The sequence below is a fragment of the Vipera ursinii genome (assembly GCF_947247035.1).
Source record: "Vipera ursinii genome assembly, chromosome: Z".
Classification (NCBI taxonomy): Eukaryota; Metazoa; Chordata; class Lepidosauria; order Squamata; family Viperidae; genus Vipera; species Vipera ursinii.
In genome coordinates this window covers 31,911,853-31,931,779 of record NC_139517.1, presented here as the reverse complement: position 1 = coordinate 31,931,779, position 19,927 = coordinate 31,911,853, and the positions used below count along the sequence as shown (strand labels likewise).

The 19,927-nt window shown below is 45.1% G+C and overlaps 2 protein-coding genes across 2 annotated transcripts in view; one reads left to right on the top strand and one right to left on the bottom strand.

The window, feature by feature from the left end:
- UBE2Z (ubiquitin conjugating enzyme E2 Z) overlaps positions 1–3,334 on the top strand; it is a 26,620-nt gene extending 23,286 nt beyond the window's left edge. The window contains exon 8 of the transcript XR_014494141.1: positions 3,234–3,334. The gene's annotated coding sequence lies outside the window, so the exon portion shown is untranslated. The remainder of the gene's footprint in view (positions 1–3,233) is intronic.
- SNF8 (SNF8 subunit of ESCRT-II) lies at positions 278–19,927 on the bottom strand. The gene is made up of 8 exons (XM_083376806.1): positions 19,761–19,927; positions 17,777–17,827; positions 17,183–17,321; positions 16,250–16,354; positions 5,385–5,457; positions 3,441–3,582; positions 2,511–2,585; positions 278–1,500 (listed from the first exon to the last, which is right to left on the bottom strand). The coding sequence occupies exons 1-8, from the start codon at positions 19,812–19,814 to the stop codon at positions 1,363–1,365; spliced, it is 777 nt and encodes a 258-aa protein (XP_083232932.1). The 5' UTR covers positions 19,815–19,927; the 3' UTR covers positions 278–1,362.

The following is a 19,927-nucleotide window of genomic DNA, read 5'->3' as shown; positions in this document are numbered from 1 at the left end:
GAAGTAAAACACTTTAGATTGAGTTCCTGTACTACAGTATGACTTTGTCCAATACTTTTTTGTGGGAAGTCATTAGCCAATTGCTTGCATTTTCTAGATAAACAGCTGTCTCTTGATCTACTCCTAACTCAACACCACTGTATAGGGCAGGGGTCGGCAACCTCGGCTCTTTTATGACTCGTGGACTTCAACTCCCAGAATTCCTGAGCCAGCATAGCTGGCTCAGGAATTCTGGGAGTTGTAGTCCACGAGTCATAAAAGAGCCGAGGTTGCCAACCCCTGGTATAGGTCATCAATCTATAGCAGTCCAACTCTGCACATAAATTATCCCCAATAAATTCTTCCTTGTATTTTGAATGAAGTCATAAGATGATTCTTAGGATATTACAGGAAGCAGTTTCTTCTTCCGCACAGCATGATCTGTGAATATAGCTAAAGAAAATTCTTCTACCAGCCTAAGTAACTTTTCAGTCATGAGTAGTAAGTTTTATCCTGTCTGTTTTTTATATCCATGAATTATAAGCTTATAGATTTATGGAAATCAGTAAGACTTCAATGCAGTCAATGGTTTTTAAAATGGTCAATAAAATTTTATACCCACATGAAGTTTAATACATAGCTTTATGAATTTCAAATTTTTATGTGCACTGCACAAATATGGAAGAATATATTTACTGTTTACAGATTTCAACATGCTAAGGCACAACATGGTTACGGTTGTGAAGGTATGTTTTCATACAGTATCTCAGGTCAGAGGAACCCTGACTGCATGAATGGCTGAAATTGGACTAAGTTTTACCCATGACTTTCTAAACTGTCTTTCAAGATACTCCTGCTTTTTTTTTAATGAAATTGTGCAAACCTCCAATGATACATAAGTTGGAAATAATAATAATAACAATAGTTTGGTCCTTTACCCAAAATCCAAGTAGCAATAAAGAAGTCCAGCTATTTCATCATACAGAAACAGACCCCTTTAAAAATGAAGGGATTCAGTATGTATACAGTTAATATAATACTCAACAAACTTGGGATAAGTGAATGAAAAGAAATCAAACAGTTTCAGCATCTGACATCAATCCTGATTCTAAACATTTACAATAACTGAAAGAAAAGGCTACAAATTTGGACAGATTCCCTCCTGCCATCTCATCCTCATTACAAGAACTAGAAACTTGCTAATGAAATAAAAATCTACATTTGGCAGAAATCCACATTTAGTATCAAATACATGCTGAAATTAGGTATTAGCAAAGCAGATATTTTCTTATAAATATTTTAAGATCCAAAATAATAACTACTGTTCAATGTTACCATATTAACAATCAGCAAATGTTCAGTTATTACTCATCTTTGATATTGTCACGGTAAAGCTTCCTTTGCTTCTTCTGGTGTGATTTCCTGAGAGTACAGTTCTGTAAAGAGGGCAGGTAGCCAATACTGTGGCTCTCCTGGAGCTTGTGTATCAAGCCAGGCCATCCCTTCCTTCAACAAATGATCCTGTAAAAAGCCACACAATATATTTGTTGGGGAAGGAGGGAGAACAAAGAAATAAACAGTAAGCAAAAGTAAGCGGATGGTGGCATGAACAGTCATAAGTCGTGAGCATGTTTAGTCACCATGGAATACTGGTTCATATTTGGAAGAGAAGGTGGAAACAAAAGACTGAATGAAATGCCAAATGGGGAGAAATTTTTTATTTATTTATTTATTTGATTTGATTTGATTTGATTTATATACCGCCCTTCTCCTGAGGGACTCAGGGCGGTGTACAGGGCAATAAAAATAAGAATACAGGTTACAAGATTTAAAGTTGAATGATTCTGCCCAATGTTGTAGGTTAGTTAAAATAATGTTAAAACCCAAATCCATCAGGCCAGGCCGGCTTGTTCGAATAGATAAGTTTTTAGATCACGCCGGAAGAAGCGAAGGTCGGGGGCCATCCGGAGTTCAGCCGGTAAGTGGTTCCAAAGGATTGGCGCACCCACCGAGAATGCTCTCCCCCTGGGGGTCACCAGCCGACATTCTCTGACCGGTGGTACCCTGAGGAGGCCCTCTCTGTGGGAACGTACAGGACGGAGGGAAGTTGACGCCGGCAGTAGGTGTTCCCGTAGGTAATAATTATATAATTATAGATATCTTGACACAATGGAAAGCTCAATAGTCTTTTTTATACCACTGAGTCATCTCAAACAGTAATAGATACATACTATTATTTTTTTAAAAAAGTTGAAAAAGCCTATTTCAATGATCTTGCCCCAAATCTCATGGCTCTGATGGTTGCCTGGAAACAAGAAAGATTTCAAGAACAAATACTGAAATATTACAGAATATAGTGTTATGGTGGTCCCATTAATTAATTAATTAATTAAACAAACCAGATGCCATATGAGGATTCTGTAAATATTATCAGCCTCTGGAGAAAACAGTATTTCCAACTTTTTAAGAATCTGAATTTTAAACTATCAAATTCAGGCAGTTCTTTTTATTGGTCTAAATTACTGACATACCAGCACTTGCTTGGCTCGTTCCATTTCCCACTTTAAACTGGACTTGATTTCACTTATAGTCACATACCCCTTTTTCTGAAATTAAGAATGGGAAAAAATAGGATTTCAGTAAATTTGCCAAGGCAGAAAAAGAATGCATAAAAAATAAAAGGAATAAAATACATTTAGTGACTGCTGTTTGGGAGAAGATATACTAAAAGCAGAGCATGTGTTTTGCATGACCAAACATCGAATAACATCCCAATATCTCCAATTTTAAATTGATTTTAGAAAAGATTTCCTTACCAGATTTTCTCCTAATGAAATTATGAGGAACCAGTTTCATGCAAAATAGCACTCACTCAAGCCTAATTCACAGAATTCTAAAATTTGCCTGGGGAAAGAACAGCTAAGACTGAACAGTGCAGGTTGGATAAAAGAATTGCTTTGTTCATATGCTGTCTAATACGAAACGTACAATATCTTTTTTTTGTTTAGCATGAACAGAAATTTGAATAATTATTTAGGGTAATAAAACAGTTTGAAATGATAGTTTGGTCCTGGTTTATTAACTGCATGTGGTTTAAGTGCATAGCTCATGTGCATAGTTCTGCGAAATAAGCATAATATATCTTAGATTAAAGGAATTGTGATCCATGAGTAATTATTAAATGCATTCATCTTTATATTGCCATAAATAAGTTTCCCAACTACTTATTTCTTATATTTTTAATAAACATGTAGGATGCAACAAACATATAGGACTGCAAACTATATCATATGATTCCTGAATTTATCTCTCCTGCTGTAGTTCCTATTCAAATCTCCAATTCATCATGCAGAAATACTTATTTACTTTCATGTTAAATTTTAAAAAATGTCTACAACTGGCTAAATCAGAATAAATCACATTCATGATTCCTTTCACTCATTCTTTTGTAGAATAGGCACCTCAGCAAGCTGTATCACAACAGTGTGATCCATGTTTAGTTCAGCTGGTACAGACTGGATCAGGTATGTCCCACCAACAGGAAGAATCCCGAAGCCATTTCCTAAAACTTTCAGCTTCTTAATTGCTCGGATAAGGTCATCTCTGTGGAATCAGAAGAGGAAAAATAAGGCATGAATAACAGAAATTTTCAACTATTTCCAAGGCAATACGTTTCAATTCCTCAAAATCACTTACTCAAAGTACACAGAAAATTGCTCTGGGAAATGCAGAATGAATTCTCAACAATGACAGTATTTGTGTCAAAGCCTATACACAAAAAGACAAATTTCTAGACTTTATGGCTGTAAAGATGTTAGGAAGCCAATGTTGACCCTCAAAAATTCAAACAAGGGCAAAATAATATTTGCAGTGAGATACAGAGAACTTGGAACTTGTATAACTCCTTACTGTGAGAGAGAAAGGGGGGCAGCTCAACATGTCTTTCTGAGAAATCCTTCAGACTTTACTCCCCGTATATTAACTCTTGTATTGCTTTCCTAGAAAAGATCTTGAGGATAGATTGTACTAATTGTCTTCCTTTCAAGGAGAAGGAGCAAATGGCTCTCATGGCTATTGTCCTTCTTGATGCTATATGTGATTTCATGGTACAGCTTCAGCAAATTGGATAACCAAATATTTAAATGACCTCACTTGTCCCTTCCCACTTGTCTCCTCACCATCTAGGGTAAATCCATGTCTCCTGGTCTTTTGACAAAAACCTTGGTTTTAGAATAATTTATCTGTAAATACTTTTTCCTGCAGTAGGTGCCAAATTTTGTCAGGATTCTTTTAATTCCAATTAATGTTTTTGATATGAATATCATGTTGTATGCATATAGTAATATAGGGGCCTTTCTGGTTCCCATTGAGGGGGCAAGAAAGAAAGGATTCTTAAACTCTTCTACAATGTTGTTTATTTAAAAATTAAACAGAACAGGGTCCAATATATATAATCCTGACACTTTTTGTAGTCTTAATCTGATTTATTAGGGAGCCTTTGTGATTTATCCATACTTGCATGTAAGTGTCTTCACGTAATGTAGATATTAGATAGTCTTTCTATTTATTGCATTAGATGATAAGTCAATAAATGTTGCATATAAATATTTTTACTGTTGCCTAACAATCTATTAATCTATTAATAAGGGACGCGGTGGCTCAGTGGGTTAGGACGCTGAGCTTGTCGATCAGAAGGTCGGCAGTTTGGCGGGTCAAATCCCGAGTGCCGCGTAACAGAGTGAGCGCCTGTTACTCATCCCAGCTTCTGCCAACCTAGTAGTTCGAAAGCACGTAAAAATGCAAGTAGAAAAATAGGGACTACTACGGTGGGAAGGTAACAGCGTTCCGTGCGCCTTTGGCGTCTAGTCATGCCGGCCACATGACCACAGAGACATCCTTGGACAAACGCTGGCTCTTCGGCTTTGAAACGGAGATGAGCACCGGCCCCTAGAGTTGGAAACGACTAGCATGCATGTGCGGGGGAACCTTTACCTTTACAACAATCTATTTATTGTAAGGTGTTGTAAAATAAAGCAATGATCTATAGTACTGTGATCCTTTCTGAAACCTGCCTGCTCTTGTGCTATAATCTGCCTAGTATCTGTTCAATCAGTCTATTTAGCAGGTATTTTGTATACAGCTTACTCCTATGTCAATAAAGCTTAAAGTTGCCAAGTTTGAAAAACAACTGTATGCATGTCTGGTACAACAAAGTATTCATTTTTATACAATATATTGTAACTATACCTCAACAAGAAAACAATCACTAATGAAAATACTGTGGTTGCGGCAGATAATGTTAATCATAATCATGGTTAACATAATCTGCATATTTTTTTCATTAATTGTTAAAATTACAATCTCCCACTCCCCTGCAAAAATTACAGCCATGAATGCAAACTTACTGGCTAACATCTTGAGCAAATTTTCCTCTTCCTTTGAGCACTTGTTGATGGAGTTCATCCAATATTATTAATCCTAGAGAGAGAGAGGAAATGAGGCAAATTGTAAGAAAAGTTGAATCCTACCAAAGATTCTGTAAATTAAGACTGTAATTGTATAAACCAATTTTCCCCAAGTTGTTGCCATCTGAGTTGTAGTCTCAATGGAAACTAGGTTAAAGAAGGCTGATATATATAGAATCTCTGATAAATCCCACTAAATAAATGAGGCTCATTTCTTAATAGGCATGCATACAATTTTGCTGCCATCCCATAGATGCTTACCAAGATGTAAGTTCCATTGAATACAGTTGGATTGGACATCAACATAAGGAGACTAGACAATGAAGAACTGAAAACCAACGTCTATTGCAAACCAACACACATGGACCAGATCCTCAGCTTCGCAATCAACCACCCTATCGCACCCAAAAGCTGTGTCCAAACCTTCTTAAGAAGGGCCAGGACACACTGCAGTACCACAACACTAAGAAAAGCAGAAGAGAAATGACTGCTTGATGTCTTTCTCCATAACAGCTAACCAAAAAAACTTCATCTTCTGACACACACCACCCAAACCACACCCCACACAGCCAACTACTGTGCAAAAACTAACCTTATCGTACACAAAAGGGTGTCAGAAATGACAGCCAAAATTCTCCAACCCTAGGAATAGCAATAGCCTACAAACCCACAGCCACACTCCACCAGGAATTATACAGAAGGATGAAAGAAACATTGTAATCTACAAAAATCAACTGTAACCATTGCAATCAATGTCAATTAAAAACCAAGATCCATAAACACCAGCTGGCAGTCAAATGCCATGATCCCAAATCCTTAATCGCTACCCACACCGACACCAAACAGCACCAATTTGATTGGAGAAACACACAAATCATTGGCCATGCTACTATCCACCATCCTTGTGAGTTCTTTGAAGCCTGGGACTCCAGAAGCAATTCGATCAACAGACAAATGGACCTACAATCAGCCTATAAACTTCTCAGAATCCAAAATCCAAATCAACCACACAACCAACCAAAGACAGCACCGACCCTCAACCAATCCACGCAAGCCCCCCCCAGTTCACCTCCCAATAACCCTGAGCTGAGGTAACCTTCCAATCACAAGACCCATCACAAGACTCACTCTGACCATCACAGACCTTCACTCAACATACCCACACCTGAAGCCTTTATAGAAGAACACTGACACCAACATCCCCCTAACTCCACTGAAGATGCTATTTGTTGTTGTTAGTTGCGAAGTCGTGTCCGACCCATCACGACCCTATGGACAATGTTCCTCCAGGCTTTCCTGTCCTCTACCATCTTCTGGAGTCCATTTAAGCTCACGCCTACTGCTTCAATGACTCCATCCAGCCACCTCATTCTCTGTCGTCCCCTTCTTCTATTGCCCTCAACCTTTCCCAGCATTAGGCTCTTCTCCAGTGAGTCCTTCCTTCTCATTAGGTGGCCAAAGTATTTGAGTTTTAGCTTCAGGATCTGGCCTTCTAAAGAGCAGTCAGGGTTGATCTCCTCTAGGACTGACCGGTTTGATCGCCTTGCAGTCCAAGGAACTCGCAGGAGTCTTCTCCAGCACCATAGTTCAAAGGCTTCAATTCTTTGGCGCTCAGCCTTTCTTATGGTCCAACTTTCACTGCCATACATTGCAACTGGGAAGACCATAGCCTTGACTATCACAGGGTGATGTCTCTGCTTTTTAGTGTGCTGTCTAGATTTGCCATGGCTTTCCTCCCCAGGAGCAAGCGTCTTTTAATTTCTTGACTACAGTCCCCATCTGCAGTGATCTTGGAGCCCAGGAAAATAAAATCTGTCACTACCTCCATTTCTTCCCCATCTATTTGCCAGGAATTGAGAGGGCCAGATGCCATGATCTTGGTTTTCTTAATGTTTAGTTTCAACCCAAGTTTTGCACTCTCCTTCTTCACCCGCAACAAGAGGCTCTTTAGTTCTTCTTCACTTTCTGCCATTAGAGTGGTATCATCTGCATATCTTAGGTTGTTGATGTTTCTTCCGGCAATCTTAATTCCAACTTTTGATTCATCTAGCCCTGCCTTTCTCATGATGTGCTCTGCATATAAGTTAAATAGGCAAGGCGACAGTATACAGCCTTGCCGGACTCCTTTCCCAATTTTGAACCAATAAGTGGTTCCGTGTCCAGTTCTCACTGTTGCTTCTTGGCCCGCATATAGGTTTCTCAAGAGACAAATAAGATGGTCTGGTATGCCCATCTCTTTAAGAACTTGCCACAGTTTGTTATGATCCACACAATCAAAGGCTTTAGCATAGTCAATGAAGCAGAAGTAGATGTTTTTCTGGAACTCTCTAGCTTTCTCCATGATCCAGCGTATGTTAGCAATTTTTTTTTTTTTTTTGCCGGCTCCGAAGATGGCGGACGCGCTGGGGAGAGCTCCGTAGCCCCCAACAGTAAGGCGTCCCCCCAGGAGCCCCCCAGGGACGTCAATGGACCCCTGGGGTGGGGCAAAAATTTCGGGCAAATGAGCTGGGTAATTATGCCGCCCGCTGCCTCCCGAAACAACTGCAGGGGTGCCAGGACATCCCTGCCCCGCCGCCTGGGCCGCTGGCGACCGTTATAAACGGAGCCAGCACCCTCCGCCCTGCCTCTGCCGCTTGTCAACTGCTGAGCAAGGGCGGCGCCTCCGCCGATCAGCTGTGCGGCGGAGGCCCCGGCGGAAGGATGGCAGCGGCTGCGGCGACGATTTTCAAGCCCCCAGGCTGGTCGTTGATCCAGGGAGCCTGGCAACGGCGATGGCGGTGGCGGCGGGGCGGCTCCAGGCCCCCCCCTGGCCATCCAGGAGGGGCCGGAGGCTCTGCTCTGCCCCGGCCCCCCCATCGGCTCCCGGGTGACGGCGGCGTCTCCAGGTTATCAGCGGAGACGCCGCGGACCAGCTGGACCAGCTGGGTGGCGGAGGCGGAGGCGGCGCCGGAGGTGAGAGACCCGCCCCTGGACCACGACAGCCGTCGCAGCCATCCTGGAGGGGCCGGAGGCTCTGCTCTGCCCCGGCCCCCTGACCGGCTCCCGGGGACGGCGGCGTCACCGGACTATCCACGGAGACGCCGCGGACCAGCTGGACCAGCTGGGTGGCGGAGGCGGCGGCATCGGCGTCGAGAGGCCCGCCCCTGGACCACGACAGCCCTGGACCACGGCAGCCCTCGCAGCCATACAGGAGGGGCCGAAGGCTCTGCTCTGCCCGTGACCGGCTCCCGGGTGGCGGCGGCATCTTCGGCGGTGAGAGCCCAGCGAGCCCTGGTCTGCGGTCTCCTCTGATGCCGATCACTGGGCAAGGGCGGCGTCTCCACAGATCAGCTGTGCGGCGGAGACGCCGCCAACGAAACCAACAGCAGCAGCAACGGGCAGCGGCGGCGTCTCCGAGGATCAGAGGAGGCGCCGCGGATCAGCTGGGCGGTGGAAGAGGCGGCAGCGAAGACGACCGCGGCCGGGACTGCTTCTCCAGGCCTAGTCGTTCGCCACCCAGGGGCCTTGACAGCGGCGGTAGCACGGAGGGCGTGGCATCTTCGACCCGCCCCCTGTACCGCTACGGCCGTTGCAACAATCCTCAAGGAGACGCCGCAGACCAGCTTTACAACGGTAGCGGCAGCAACGAAGACATGGGCGGTGAGGCAGCTGCTCTGGGCCCTGGTCGACCGCCCTCCGAGGGGCCTTGACAGAGGCCCTGACAGAGACGCCAGTAACAGCGGTGCGGCGTCTCGAACACCGTGGGCTGCCCCTGGACGGCGGTGCCTCCGAAAGATTCACACCAAAGGAGACGCTGGACAATGGAGGCGACGGCCCGAGCCACCTCCTCGAGACACCTTGATCGGAGACGGCAACACCAGGGGCATGACACCAGGGACTCCCGTACCTCTGGGAGGCCGCGCTCTGGACGGTCCTCAACCAATAGGGGCCATGGAACTGCGGCCGGGAACAACGCCCAGAGGATCAGGGAGGGAACTGTTTGGGGCGGCTGAACCACCGGAGCTGACGCCAATTAATGGATCCCTCCATCCTGCCTTCTGCCCACTCTCACCCATCTTTGCCCATTCTCTCCCCACAGGACATAACGGGCCTGGGTGCTAGCCACAGTGGCAGAGTGGCTGGGCCTTACACCTGCTACCCCATAGAGGTGAGAGCTCTATGGGGTATGCCTCACCCAGAGTACGTTCTGGACCACCTCCGGAAGCAGAGACACAACCCATCGTGAGAGGATGAGGAGTGGCCTGCTTCTGGGGGTTCGCCCGGCCAAGTGGCAGTGGCAGGGCGACGATCCAGATACGCACCTACCCGACTCGACCCTCCTGCAAATTCACCATCCAGGGGACAGCCTTCCCGGAACCACCTGTGACTATGCTCGTTCAATACTCTAGCATAGCACTGCACGCCCTCAGGGGTTCCCCACTCTCCTGGGTGCGACCCGCCTGCATCACATCCAATCTTGATGACGGGCCCAACCACTGGGCCTCTGAGAGATGGCCAGGCAGGGTCAGGGGCCTCCAGCATAAGCCCAACAAGAGGCCCCTGATTAAGTTCTTAGTTAAGTTTTTTGTGGGGTTAGGGAGGGGGGAGGGAGAAGACTATGGTTGCGCGGGAAAGGCACGCCTTCCAGCCACCATAACGCATGCCAGGCCCACGGCCGTTCGCGACGGCGTACAACGAGGACCAGTCGCCGATAACACCCAGTGGCGTACTGACAAACGTCCCATCCCTAGGATGGTGGGGAATGGCAGAAGGTCCACAGACAGAGGGCCGTATCGTCACCGGGAGTGTCATCTCCGCCCTGTACAGGCGGTGAGACGCTCCGACCCTCTGTTCTCCCCCGGAGGACCCGGGAGCAAAGGTGCGCACCCTCCCATGCTAAGGCTGGTCTACCTGAATGCAAGGTCCGCAGCTAACAAAGCTCACCTCATTCGTGACCTAGTGGAGAGTGAGCATGCAGACCTGGCCTGCATCACGGAAACCTGGCTGGGCCCAGAGGGGGGTGTTCCTCTGGTTGACCTCTGTCCGCCAGGTTTCCAGGTACTGCACCAGCCCCGGGCTCATGGGAGGGGCGGGGGAGTGGCAGTTATCATCAGGGAATCCCTTAGCCCGCGAGAGACCACCGTCCCTCAGATGGTCGGGTGTGAGTCTCTCCTACTGAGATTCGGCCCAGGGGCGCAGTTGGGTCTGCTGCTGGCGTACCTACCACCTAATCGTGCAGCGGCGGCCCTGCCCGAGCTACTCGATGTCCTCTCAGGGTTGGTGGTTGAATTCCCAAGACTCATGGTCTTGGGCGACTTTAAGCTACCGTCCCTGGGAGGATCGTCCGAACTGGCTCGGGAGTTCATGGCTTCCATGACGGCCATGGACCTGTTGCAAATAATTTCTGGACCGACTCATGAGAGAGGCCACAACCCAGACTTGATGTTCTTGTCTGGACGGTGGCGTGATGATGTCGGTGGGGGTGCCACAACTATTACGCCCCTGTCATGGACCGATCACCACCTCCTGCGGCTAGACTTCCCCCTTGCCACCCCCCACCGTGGGTGCACGGTGCCAGTCAGATGGTACCGCCCTAGGCGCCTAATGGACCCTGATAAGTTCCAGGCAGCGCTTAGGGACTCGCATGCACCCCCTGCTCACAGCTCGGCGGAAGCCTTAGTGGAAGCCTGGGAAAAGGCAGCCACGGAGGCTCTGGACCGAGTTGTACCCTTGCGGCCTCTGACCCGGCGCAGATCCCAGCGAGCCCCATGGTTCACCGAGGAGCTCCGGGAGATGAAGCGTCGGAGACGGGGCCTAGAGAGCCGTTGGAGGGCCAGTCGATCCGAATCCGACCGATTGCGACTAAGAATCCTCACCAGGTCTTATCTCGCTGCGATAAGGGTGGCAAAATCCAACTACTTTTCCACCCTCATCGCGTCCGCAGATAATCGCCCGGCTGCCTTGTTCAGGGTGACTCGCTCCCTATTAAACCAAGAGGTGAGGGAGGAACCCTTGCAGGGTCGAGCCGAGGAATTTGGTCAATATCTGCTGGATAAAATCGCTCGGATTCGAACTGGTCTGGACTCCAACTGGGCTGAGATGGAAGAACAAGACATGGACAGTCTTGTCGACGTCATCTGGGAAGAATTTGATCCTGTAACTCCTAAGGAAGTGGACAGGATTATGAGAAGGTTGAGCTCCTCCACATGCTTACTGGACCCGTGCCCTTCCTGGCTGGCCTATGCAGCTCGAGAGGCGACACGAGGCTGGTTCCTAGCGGTCATCTCTGCTTCTCTGAGTGAGGGTCACTTCCCCACCGCCTTGAAGGAGGCGGTGGTGAGACCTCTCCTCAAGAAGCCCGCCTTGGACCCATCCTCTTTGAATAACTTTCGTCCAGTCTCCAATCTTCGCTTCCTTGCGAAGGTTGTTGAGAGTGTGGTGGCGCACCAACTTCCTCAGATCCTGGATGAAGCGGTTTATCTAGACCCGTACCAATCGGGTTTCAGGCCGGGCTACAGCACGGAGACGGCATTGGTCGCTCTGATGAATGATCTCTGGAGAGCCCGGGACAGGGGCCACTCCTCTGTCCTAGTCTTATTAGACCTCTCGGCGGCTTTCGATACCATCGACCATGGTATCTTGCTGCGACGCCTCAGGGGACTGGGAGTGGGAGGCACGGTTCTGCGTTGGTTCTCCTCCTTTCTCCAGGGTCGCTCGCAGTCGGTGCTGGCAGGGGGACAGAGGTCGACCCCGAGGCCTCTCGCTTGCGGAGTCCCTCAGGGGTCGGTCCTCTCGCCTCTCCTGTTCAACATCTACATGAAACCGCTGGGTGAGATCATTCGCAGTTTTGGAGTAGGGTACCATCAGTATGCTGATGACACCCAGCTTTTTATCTCAACTCCTAACAATATCAGTGATGCCCTAGACGTGATGTCCCGCTGCCTGAAAGCGGTCCGGGAATGGATGGGGAGAAACAGGCTTCAACTGAACCCGGACAAGACTGAATGGCTGTACGTACCGGCAAGCCAGGAGATTCAGAACGTCCCACTGCTTAACATTGGGGACAAGTTACTTCCCCCTGCTGATAGGGCCCGCAACCTGGGTGTCCTCCTAGACTCGCAGCTCTCCCTGGAAGACCACATTGGAGCTGTGACCAAGGGGGCCTTCTCCCGGGTTCGACTAGTTCGCCAACTACGGCCTTATCTAGACCTGGATTCCTTACGTACAGTCACCCATGCCCTTGTGACATCTCGCCTGGACTATTGTAACGCTCTCTACATGGGGCTGCCCTTGAGATCCACTCGGAAGCTTCAACTGGTGCAAAGTGCGGCGGCACGGACACTCTTGGGAGCCTCCCGATACTCCCATATCACACCTCTCCTCCGTGCGCTGCACTGGCTTCCGGTTGCCTTCCGTGTGAAGTTCAAGGTGCTAACAATGACATTCAAAGCCCTACATGGCATGGGTCCGGACTACCTACGGGAGCACCTTCTGCCGATGTCAGCACCCCACCGTCCTGTGCGCTCCCACAGAGAGGGCCTCCTCAGGGTGCCACCGCTCAAGGAATGTCGGCTGGTGGCCCCCAGGGGGAGGGCATTCTCAGTGGGTGCGCCAGCCCTCTGGAACACCTTACCTACCGAAATCCGGATGGCCCCTGACCTCCGTACCTTCCGTCGCGACTTAAAAACTTTTTTGTTCCAGCAGGCTGGCCTGGCATGATAGCGTTAATTGGGGTCCCAGTTTGTGTTCATTAGTGTTTCTTATTATTTTATTGTTCGGTCTGTATACTTCGTCCTTCCTCTGTACACCGCCCCGAGTCCCTCGGGAGAAGGGCGGTTTATAAAAACTAATAAATAAATAAATAAATAAATAAATTTGATCTCTAGTTCCTCTGCCTCTTCGAAATCCTGCCTGTACTTCTGGTAGTTCTCGATCCACATACTGCTGGAGTCTAGCTTGTAGAATTTTAAGCATAACTTTACTAGCATGAGAAATGAGTGCAATGGTGCGATAGTTTGAACATTCTTTGGCACTGCCTTTCTTTGGAATTGGAATGTAAACTGATCTTTTCCAATCCTGTGGCCACTGTTGAGTTTTCCAAATTTGCTGGCAAATTGAGTGTAGCACTTTTACTGCATCGTCTTTTAAGATTTTGAATAGCTCAGCTGGAATACTGTCACCTCCACTAGCTTTGTTGTTGCTCAGCTTTTCTAAGGCCCACTTCACTTCACATTCTAGGATGTCTGGCTCAAGGTCAGTGACCACCTCATTGTGATTATCAGGGACGTTAAGCTCATTCTTGTATAGTTCTTCTGTGTAATTTTGCCACCTCTTCTTAATCTCTTCTGCCTCTGTTAGGTCCCTGCCATTTTGGTCCTTTATCATGCCCATTTTTGCATGAAACGTTCCTTTCATCTCTCCAATTTTCTTGAAAAGATCTCTGGTCCTCCCTATTCTATTGTTTTCTTCTATTTCTTTGCATTGTTCATTTAAGAAGGCATTCTTATCTCTTCTAGCTATTCTTTGGAATTCTGCATTTAATTGGGCATATCTTTCTTTTTCTCCCTTGCCTTTCGCTTCTCTCCTTTCCTCAGCTATTTGCAAAGCTTCCTCAGACAGCCATTTTGCTTTCTTGCATTTCTTTTTCTTTGGGATGGTTTTGGTTGCTACCTGTTGTACAATGTCGTGAACCTCTGTCCATAGTTCTTCAGGCACTCTGTCTATCAGATCTAATTCCTTAAATCTATTTGTCACCTCTACTGTATATTCAACAGGGATATGATTTAATTCATACCTGACTGGCCTAGCGCTTTTCCCTACTTTCTTTAATTTAAGCCTAAACTTTGCAACAAGAAGCTCATGGTCTGAGCCACAGTCAGCTCCTGGTCTTGTTTTTACTGACTGTATAGAGCTTCTCCATCTTTGGCTGCAGAGCATATAGTCAATCTGATTTCTGTGTTGACCGTCTGGTGATGTCCATGTGTAAAGCCGTCTCTTGGGTTGTTGGAAAAGAGTGTTTGCTATGACCATCGTATTCTCTTGACAAAATTCTATCAGCCTGTGCCCTGCTTCATTTTGTACTCCAAGGCCAAACTTGCCTGTTATTCCAGTTATCTTTTGGCTTCCTACTTTGGCATTCCAATCCCCCATGATGATAAGGACATCATTTCTGGGTGTTAGTTCTATAAGGTGCTGTAGGGCTTCATAGAACCGGTCAATTTCATCCTCTTCAGCACCGGTGGTTGGGGCATAGACTTGGACTACTGTGATATTGAATTGTTTGCCTTGGATTCGAACTGAGATCATTCTGTCATTTTGAGGATTGTATCCCAGTATTGTTTTTCCTACTCTTTTATTGACTATGAAGGCTACTCCATTTCTTCTGAGGGATTCTTGCCCGCAGTAGTATACCTGATGGTCATCTGAATTAAATTCACCCATTCCTGTCCATTTTAGTTCGCTGATACCTAAGATGTCAATGTTTAGTCTTGTCATCTCTTGTTTGACCACGTCCAGCTTTCCTTGATTCATGGATCTTACATTCCAGGTTCCTATGAAGAAAAAATCTTTACAGCATCGGACTTTCCTTTCACCACCAGACATATCCACAGCTGAGCGTCCTTTCGGCTTTGGCCCAGTCGCTTCATTCTTTCTGGCGCTACTAGTACTAGCCCTCTGCTCTTCCCCAGTAGCATATTGGACACCTTCCGACCTGAGGGGCTCATCTTCCAGCGTCATATCGTTTTGCCTTTTGGTACTGTCCATAGGGTTTTCATGGCAAAGATACTGGAGTGGTTTGCCATTTCCTTCCCCAGTGGATCACGTTTTGTCAGAACTCTCTGCTATGACCTGTCCGTCTTGGGTGGCCCTGCACGGCATAACTCATAGCTTCATTGAATTACGCAAGCCCCTTCGCCATGACAAGGCAGTAATCCATGAAGGGGAAGATGCTATTTAGCCTGGTAAATAAATGTTCAGAAACCAACCCACAAGCTCAGAGAATTAACCTTCACCCTCACAGTTAAATTTGCTTTTGAATAAATGTGTATAGGATTGCAGTGTAATTCTTTTAAAGAAAATATGAGCATAGAGCCATGTTATGAAGCCACTAAAGCAGACACAGTCAAAATTCTCATTGTTTTGGGGAGAAAAATGGGAGCTTGACTTTTAATTCTGCAAAGAAGCACTCTGGGAATCTTTAAAGGAGCTCCTGAGCTGCACATAGTGTCCCCCTCTTGACTTAGCAGAATGTGTGAACAGGCTGCAGCATAGTAGATATGTGTAAAGCTTTTAAGGCTACTCTCTCAAATTAAGTGTCTCCAAAAATAGATTACTTGGTAGCAAAAGTGGTGAGGATTTTATACTAGGTTATACGTACTTATTAATGGAATTAATTTCTTAGTTATGATACATAACACTGGATTGTTAATATTTCTGTAAGACAACATTAGGGTATCCAAAAAGTTTGCAAGCTATGATAATCACAAAAGCATATTACAGAAATGGGCAATGAAAGTGGGCTTAGGGGTTGTAATTTAGAAACTCAAATTTCCAAGGCTTGGGAAGGAAGGGAAGTAACCTTACCACACCAGGTGGGAAAAAATGAACTTTCATTTGAATTTTAAGGGGGAGGGGGTGAGAATATGAGGGCCTCCCTCTTCCTTAACATTCCAGAAAAACAAAAAAAGGCATAAGAAACACATTAATTTGGTAGGGGGAGATAGGTGGGAATGGAAGTTGAAGGCCTCCTACATGTAGAGCATTTTATCAATAAAATTCGGAAGAGGAAAATTGGGCCCTGCATGTGAATTACTAAATACACTCACCTCCATTTCTGTGCTTGAGAGCCAAGCAGACTTCAATAATCTGGACACCTAGCTCATAGTAAAAATCTCCAACACCCAACATTTCTGACCAGAATCCTTTACCAGCTGCAAAAAAAGTATGTTATTTTAGGAAAAAAATGAGCTATGCATTTTCTCAGAGATATCCCTCCCCTCACCAAGGTCTCCTAGTCCTTAAAGGGAAATTATGACTGCCTCTCTTTATGCTTTAGAAACTATTTGCTGTCTAATGCTGATCCATTTCCTCTTTTATTTTCATTTCCTACTGAAACAGGCAAAGACAGAACAGCTCACCTTGCTGCCAATGATGACAAGAAATTCTATGTATGTGAATAGAAGCTGATAAAGGGTGGAATAAAACAATACTTTTCAACCTCAGCAACTTGAGATGTTTGGACTTCAGCTCCCAGAATTCCCCATCCCAGAGTTGAAGTCCACACATTTCAATGTTGGTGAGGTTGAGAAATACTGTAATAAACAATATGTTCTTCATTCTGCCATCCATTTTGTATTGCTGCATCCATACTTTTTCAGTTTCCGTGGTAGGAAGCTATTTTACTATCATATAATCCTGCATTTCTACATGATTTCCCACTCCTCTAAGGCCTTTAAACCTTAGCATGATTTTGGGAGAAAAACTCTGAAGATTAGTCATACTTGTGGACTGATTTACTAGGCTATTCTAGAGATTTCCCATCTGCTAAAAAAGTTTCATGGTTATTTCTTTATTTTAATTTTTGTTGGCTGTAAATAATACTCAGCACAGACCATCTTTATATCTAAAGCACAGAGAAGGCCAGATATTGCTTAATTACCAATACCTGCAGCTAACCAAGAAATGCTAGTTGTATTCAACATCAACTGAGGAGCTATGGTTCCCCCATCAAAGATTTCCACTCCTTCCCCACTGCTTACAGGCTAGTGGATCAACACCAATTGTTGCACACATATTTTGGAACTGGACTCTGAATTCAGGATTTTTACGGATTTCTTGTTTGTGTTTACTAGCAAACTCTTCCAGGTTACTTTTAAACGTCTCCAGCTGCTTAGACATCTGTAAATGTATTTGGAAAAGATAATAGAGTAACAAAATTAGCTGGTTTGAAATACTACAGAATCTTTTAAATAACCTTCACAATTCAAGGTTATTGTGAATTCTCCAATTCAAATATCAGTTTTCAAAATAATGCTTCAACTCAATGAATGATTCTATCCCAAGAAACAATCTACTGAAAAAGACCAGAATTTATAGGAAGTTTGCAGGTGTTTAAATATTACTATTACACATTTTCTACATAGAACTTTTCTAATCTTTTCTCCATAGAACTTTTCTAATCTTTTCTTCAACCTGCTGATATTTTTGATCATTTCAACACCTCCTGTAATCAAGTTCCATAAATTATATATACATTTTGTATAGAAGCTTAGAGTTACAACTTAATGCCTGGGATTAGAGCTACAGATATCCATCCAATTCAAAAAACAAATGTAGACATTTTCTTATCTCACCTGGGCTAACTGGTCTTCAGCCAAAACTGTCCCACGTTCCTTATATTTGGCCTAAGAAAAGAAATCATTAATTTTAATATTATTGCTGATAATTTTAGTCATATTATGTGCTATTCATACTGACTCTTAGTGATCACGTAGATTTTCTCCATATTTTGATACTGAAGGCTTAATTTTTCTACTATATGAGAAAATCATTTTCCATAAATATTTATATAAAGCTTTGTTAACTATGATTGCACAACATACTAAACCATAACCATGGTAAAAAAAACAACAGAGCAGCTATGTTCATGTAACAAGCAAACCCCATTCTGATGTAACATGATGGTCTGTCTCACACAACATGCTATGCTCAATATGGCCTTATTCTTTACATGGTCACTGTTCTGTAGACAAAGAGTCTACAGTTTAGTATGCTATGCAAATACAGAGATTGAGAGTGACTTATTCACAAGAGGCAACTAGAGTCTGTAAGATCAGTACTATAATTTCTACCCAGCACCACCACATAAACATTCCTATGAGGAACAAATTAATAATTGTTCCTTTAAGAACCATACTGGACAGGCCAATTCCTTGGAAAGAAATGGTCCTGAAGGTTCTTGGGAGCCAGGCTATATCTAACTTTTAAAAGCCAGCATGTTGAATTGCACTGGAAAGTATTGGAAGCCAATGTAGGGGCCATAATGCAGATGTAAAATATCTATAGTAGCTTTAACTCACTGCATTTTGCCCCAACTGCAGTTTCCAAGTGGCTTCAAAGTCAGCTCTATATAAAATGTATGAGCCACCCTCACCAGGGCCATTGACTGTAGTCAATGTAAGGGATTCAATGGTAGCATTTAGCCAACCTTGGCTGATCTCAAAAACCTAAGTGAGAATAGACTTGATTAGAACATAGATGAGAGACCTCAAGGAAATGTCAAGGCTATAGGTTACCCTGAAGAATTGAAACCCTGTAAGAACATTAAGGCATTGGGAATTGACAAGGCAATCTTTACTCTGGCAAATCCAGCCAGATAATACATTTTTAGGATGTACCACAAAATATTGAGAATGGTTAGAAAACTGATGGTTAGAAAAATCTGTCACCTAGAATCTCTTTCCTTTCTGCAAGGCAAAGCTAAGTATGCCTTCCTGCTCTCCTCATGCTGACAGAAGCGGCCTACTGTGGACCCCATCAGCCAAGGACTTGTGGCTGGTGGGATACAGAAGAGCCTTTTCTGCATGGTCCTGTTCTTTGGAACATCTTGCTGCAGGAGATGATGTCTGCCCCCACCCTTCTGACCTTCAGGAAATATCTTAAAACTTGCCTATGCCTGATGGCATGGGGTCTTGAAAGATAAGCTATTGGCTGGGGGTGGCTACTGTAATAACAGAGAAGTCATCACCGCCTTCTGCTCTCTAGTTTTAATACTTTGTAATTTTAATCTGTTTTTATACTTAATAGTTTTTACATTCATATTTTTATGTTGTAAGCCACTTAGTCACTTCAAACCATGAGGTGAGTAGCATATACATTTGATAAATAAATCTGATAGAATATCAGTCCTTCTAAAGTATGGATAATTAATAGAGGAAAATGGGATGTAATCATTTTCCAGAGATGAGTTAAAGAAAGAATGCGAAGTGGACTAACTTTCCGGAGCAGAAAAGAAGCTGATTAGCAACAGAACTGAATAATAATAAAAAATAAGAAATTCCATGGTTAATTTCTAGCACAATCATTACTGAAGAGGAATATACCTCTGGGCATGTGCAAAGTATCTCCTCCCCCCCACCCTCCTCCTATTCTCTATTCCTCTTCAGCGCCGACCCAGGCCCATTCACCATTTGGATACACGACATCCCAGAGGCGGAAACCAGAAAACTCCCAGCACTTTTCGCTAGGAAGTGAAACCCTTTTCTTCGGGAAAGGAGAGCACAGGTAAGAGCGGGAGAGGAAAGAGGAACTTCACTCGTCTGAAGGAAAGGACCTCACCTCTGCCAACTTTTTTTTGGCGATGGCGCCGGCCCCCACGCCCCGGCGGTGCATCTTTGCACGGGGGGAGGGAGAAGGAGAAAGCAGCCTTTGGATCTGAACTGTTCGAGGAGGAAGGCAGCACTAGAGGCAATTGATCATATGACTAACTTCGTCCCTCTTCAGTA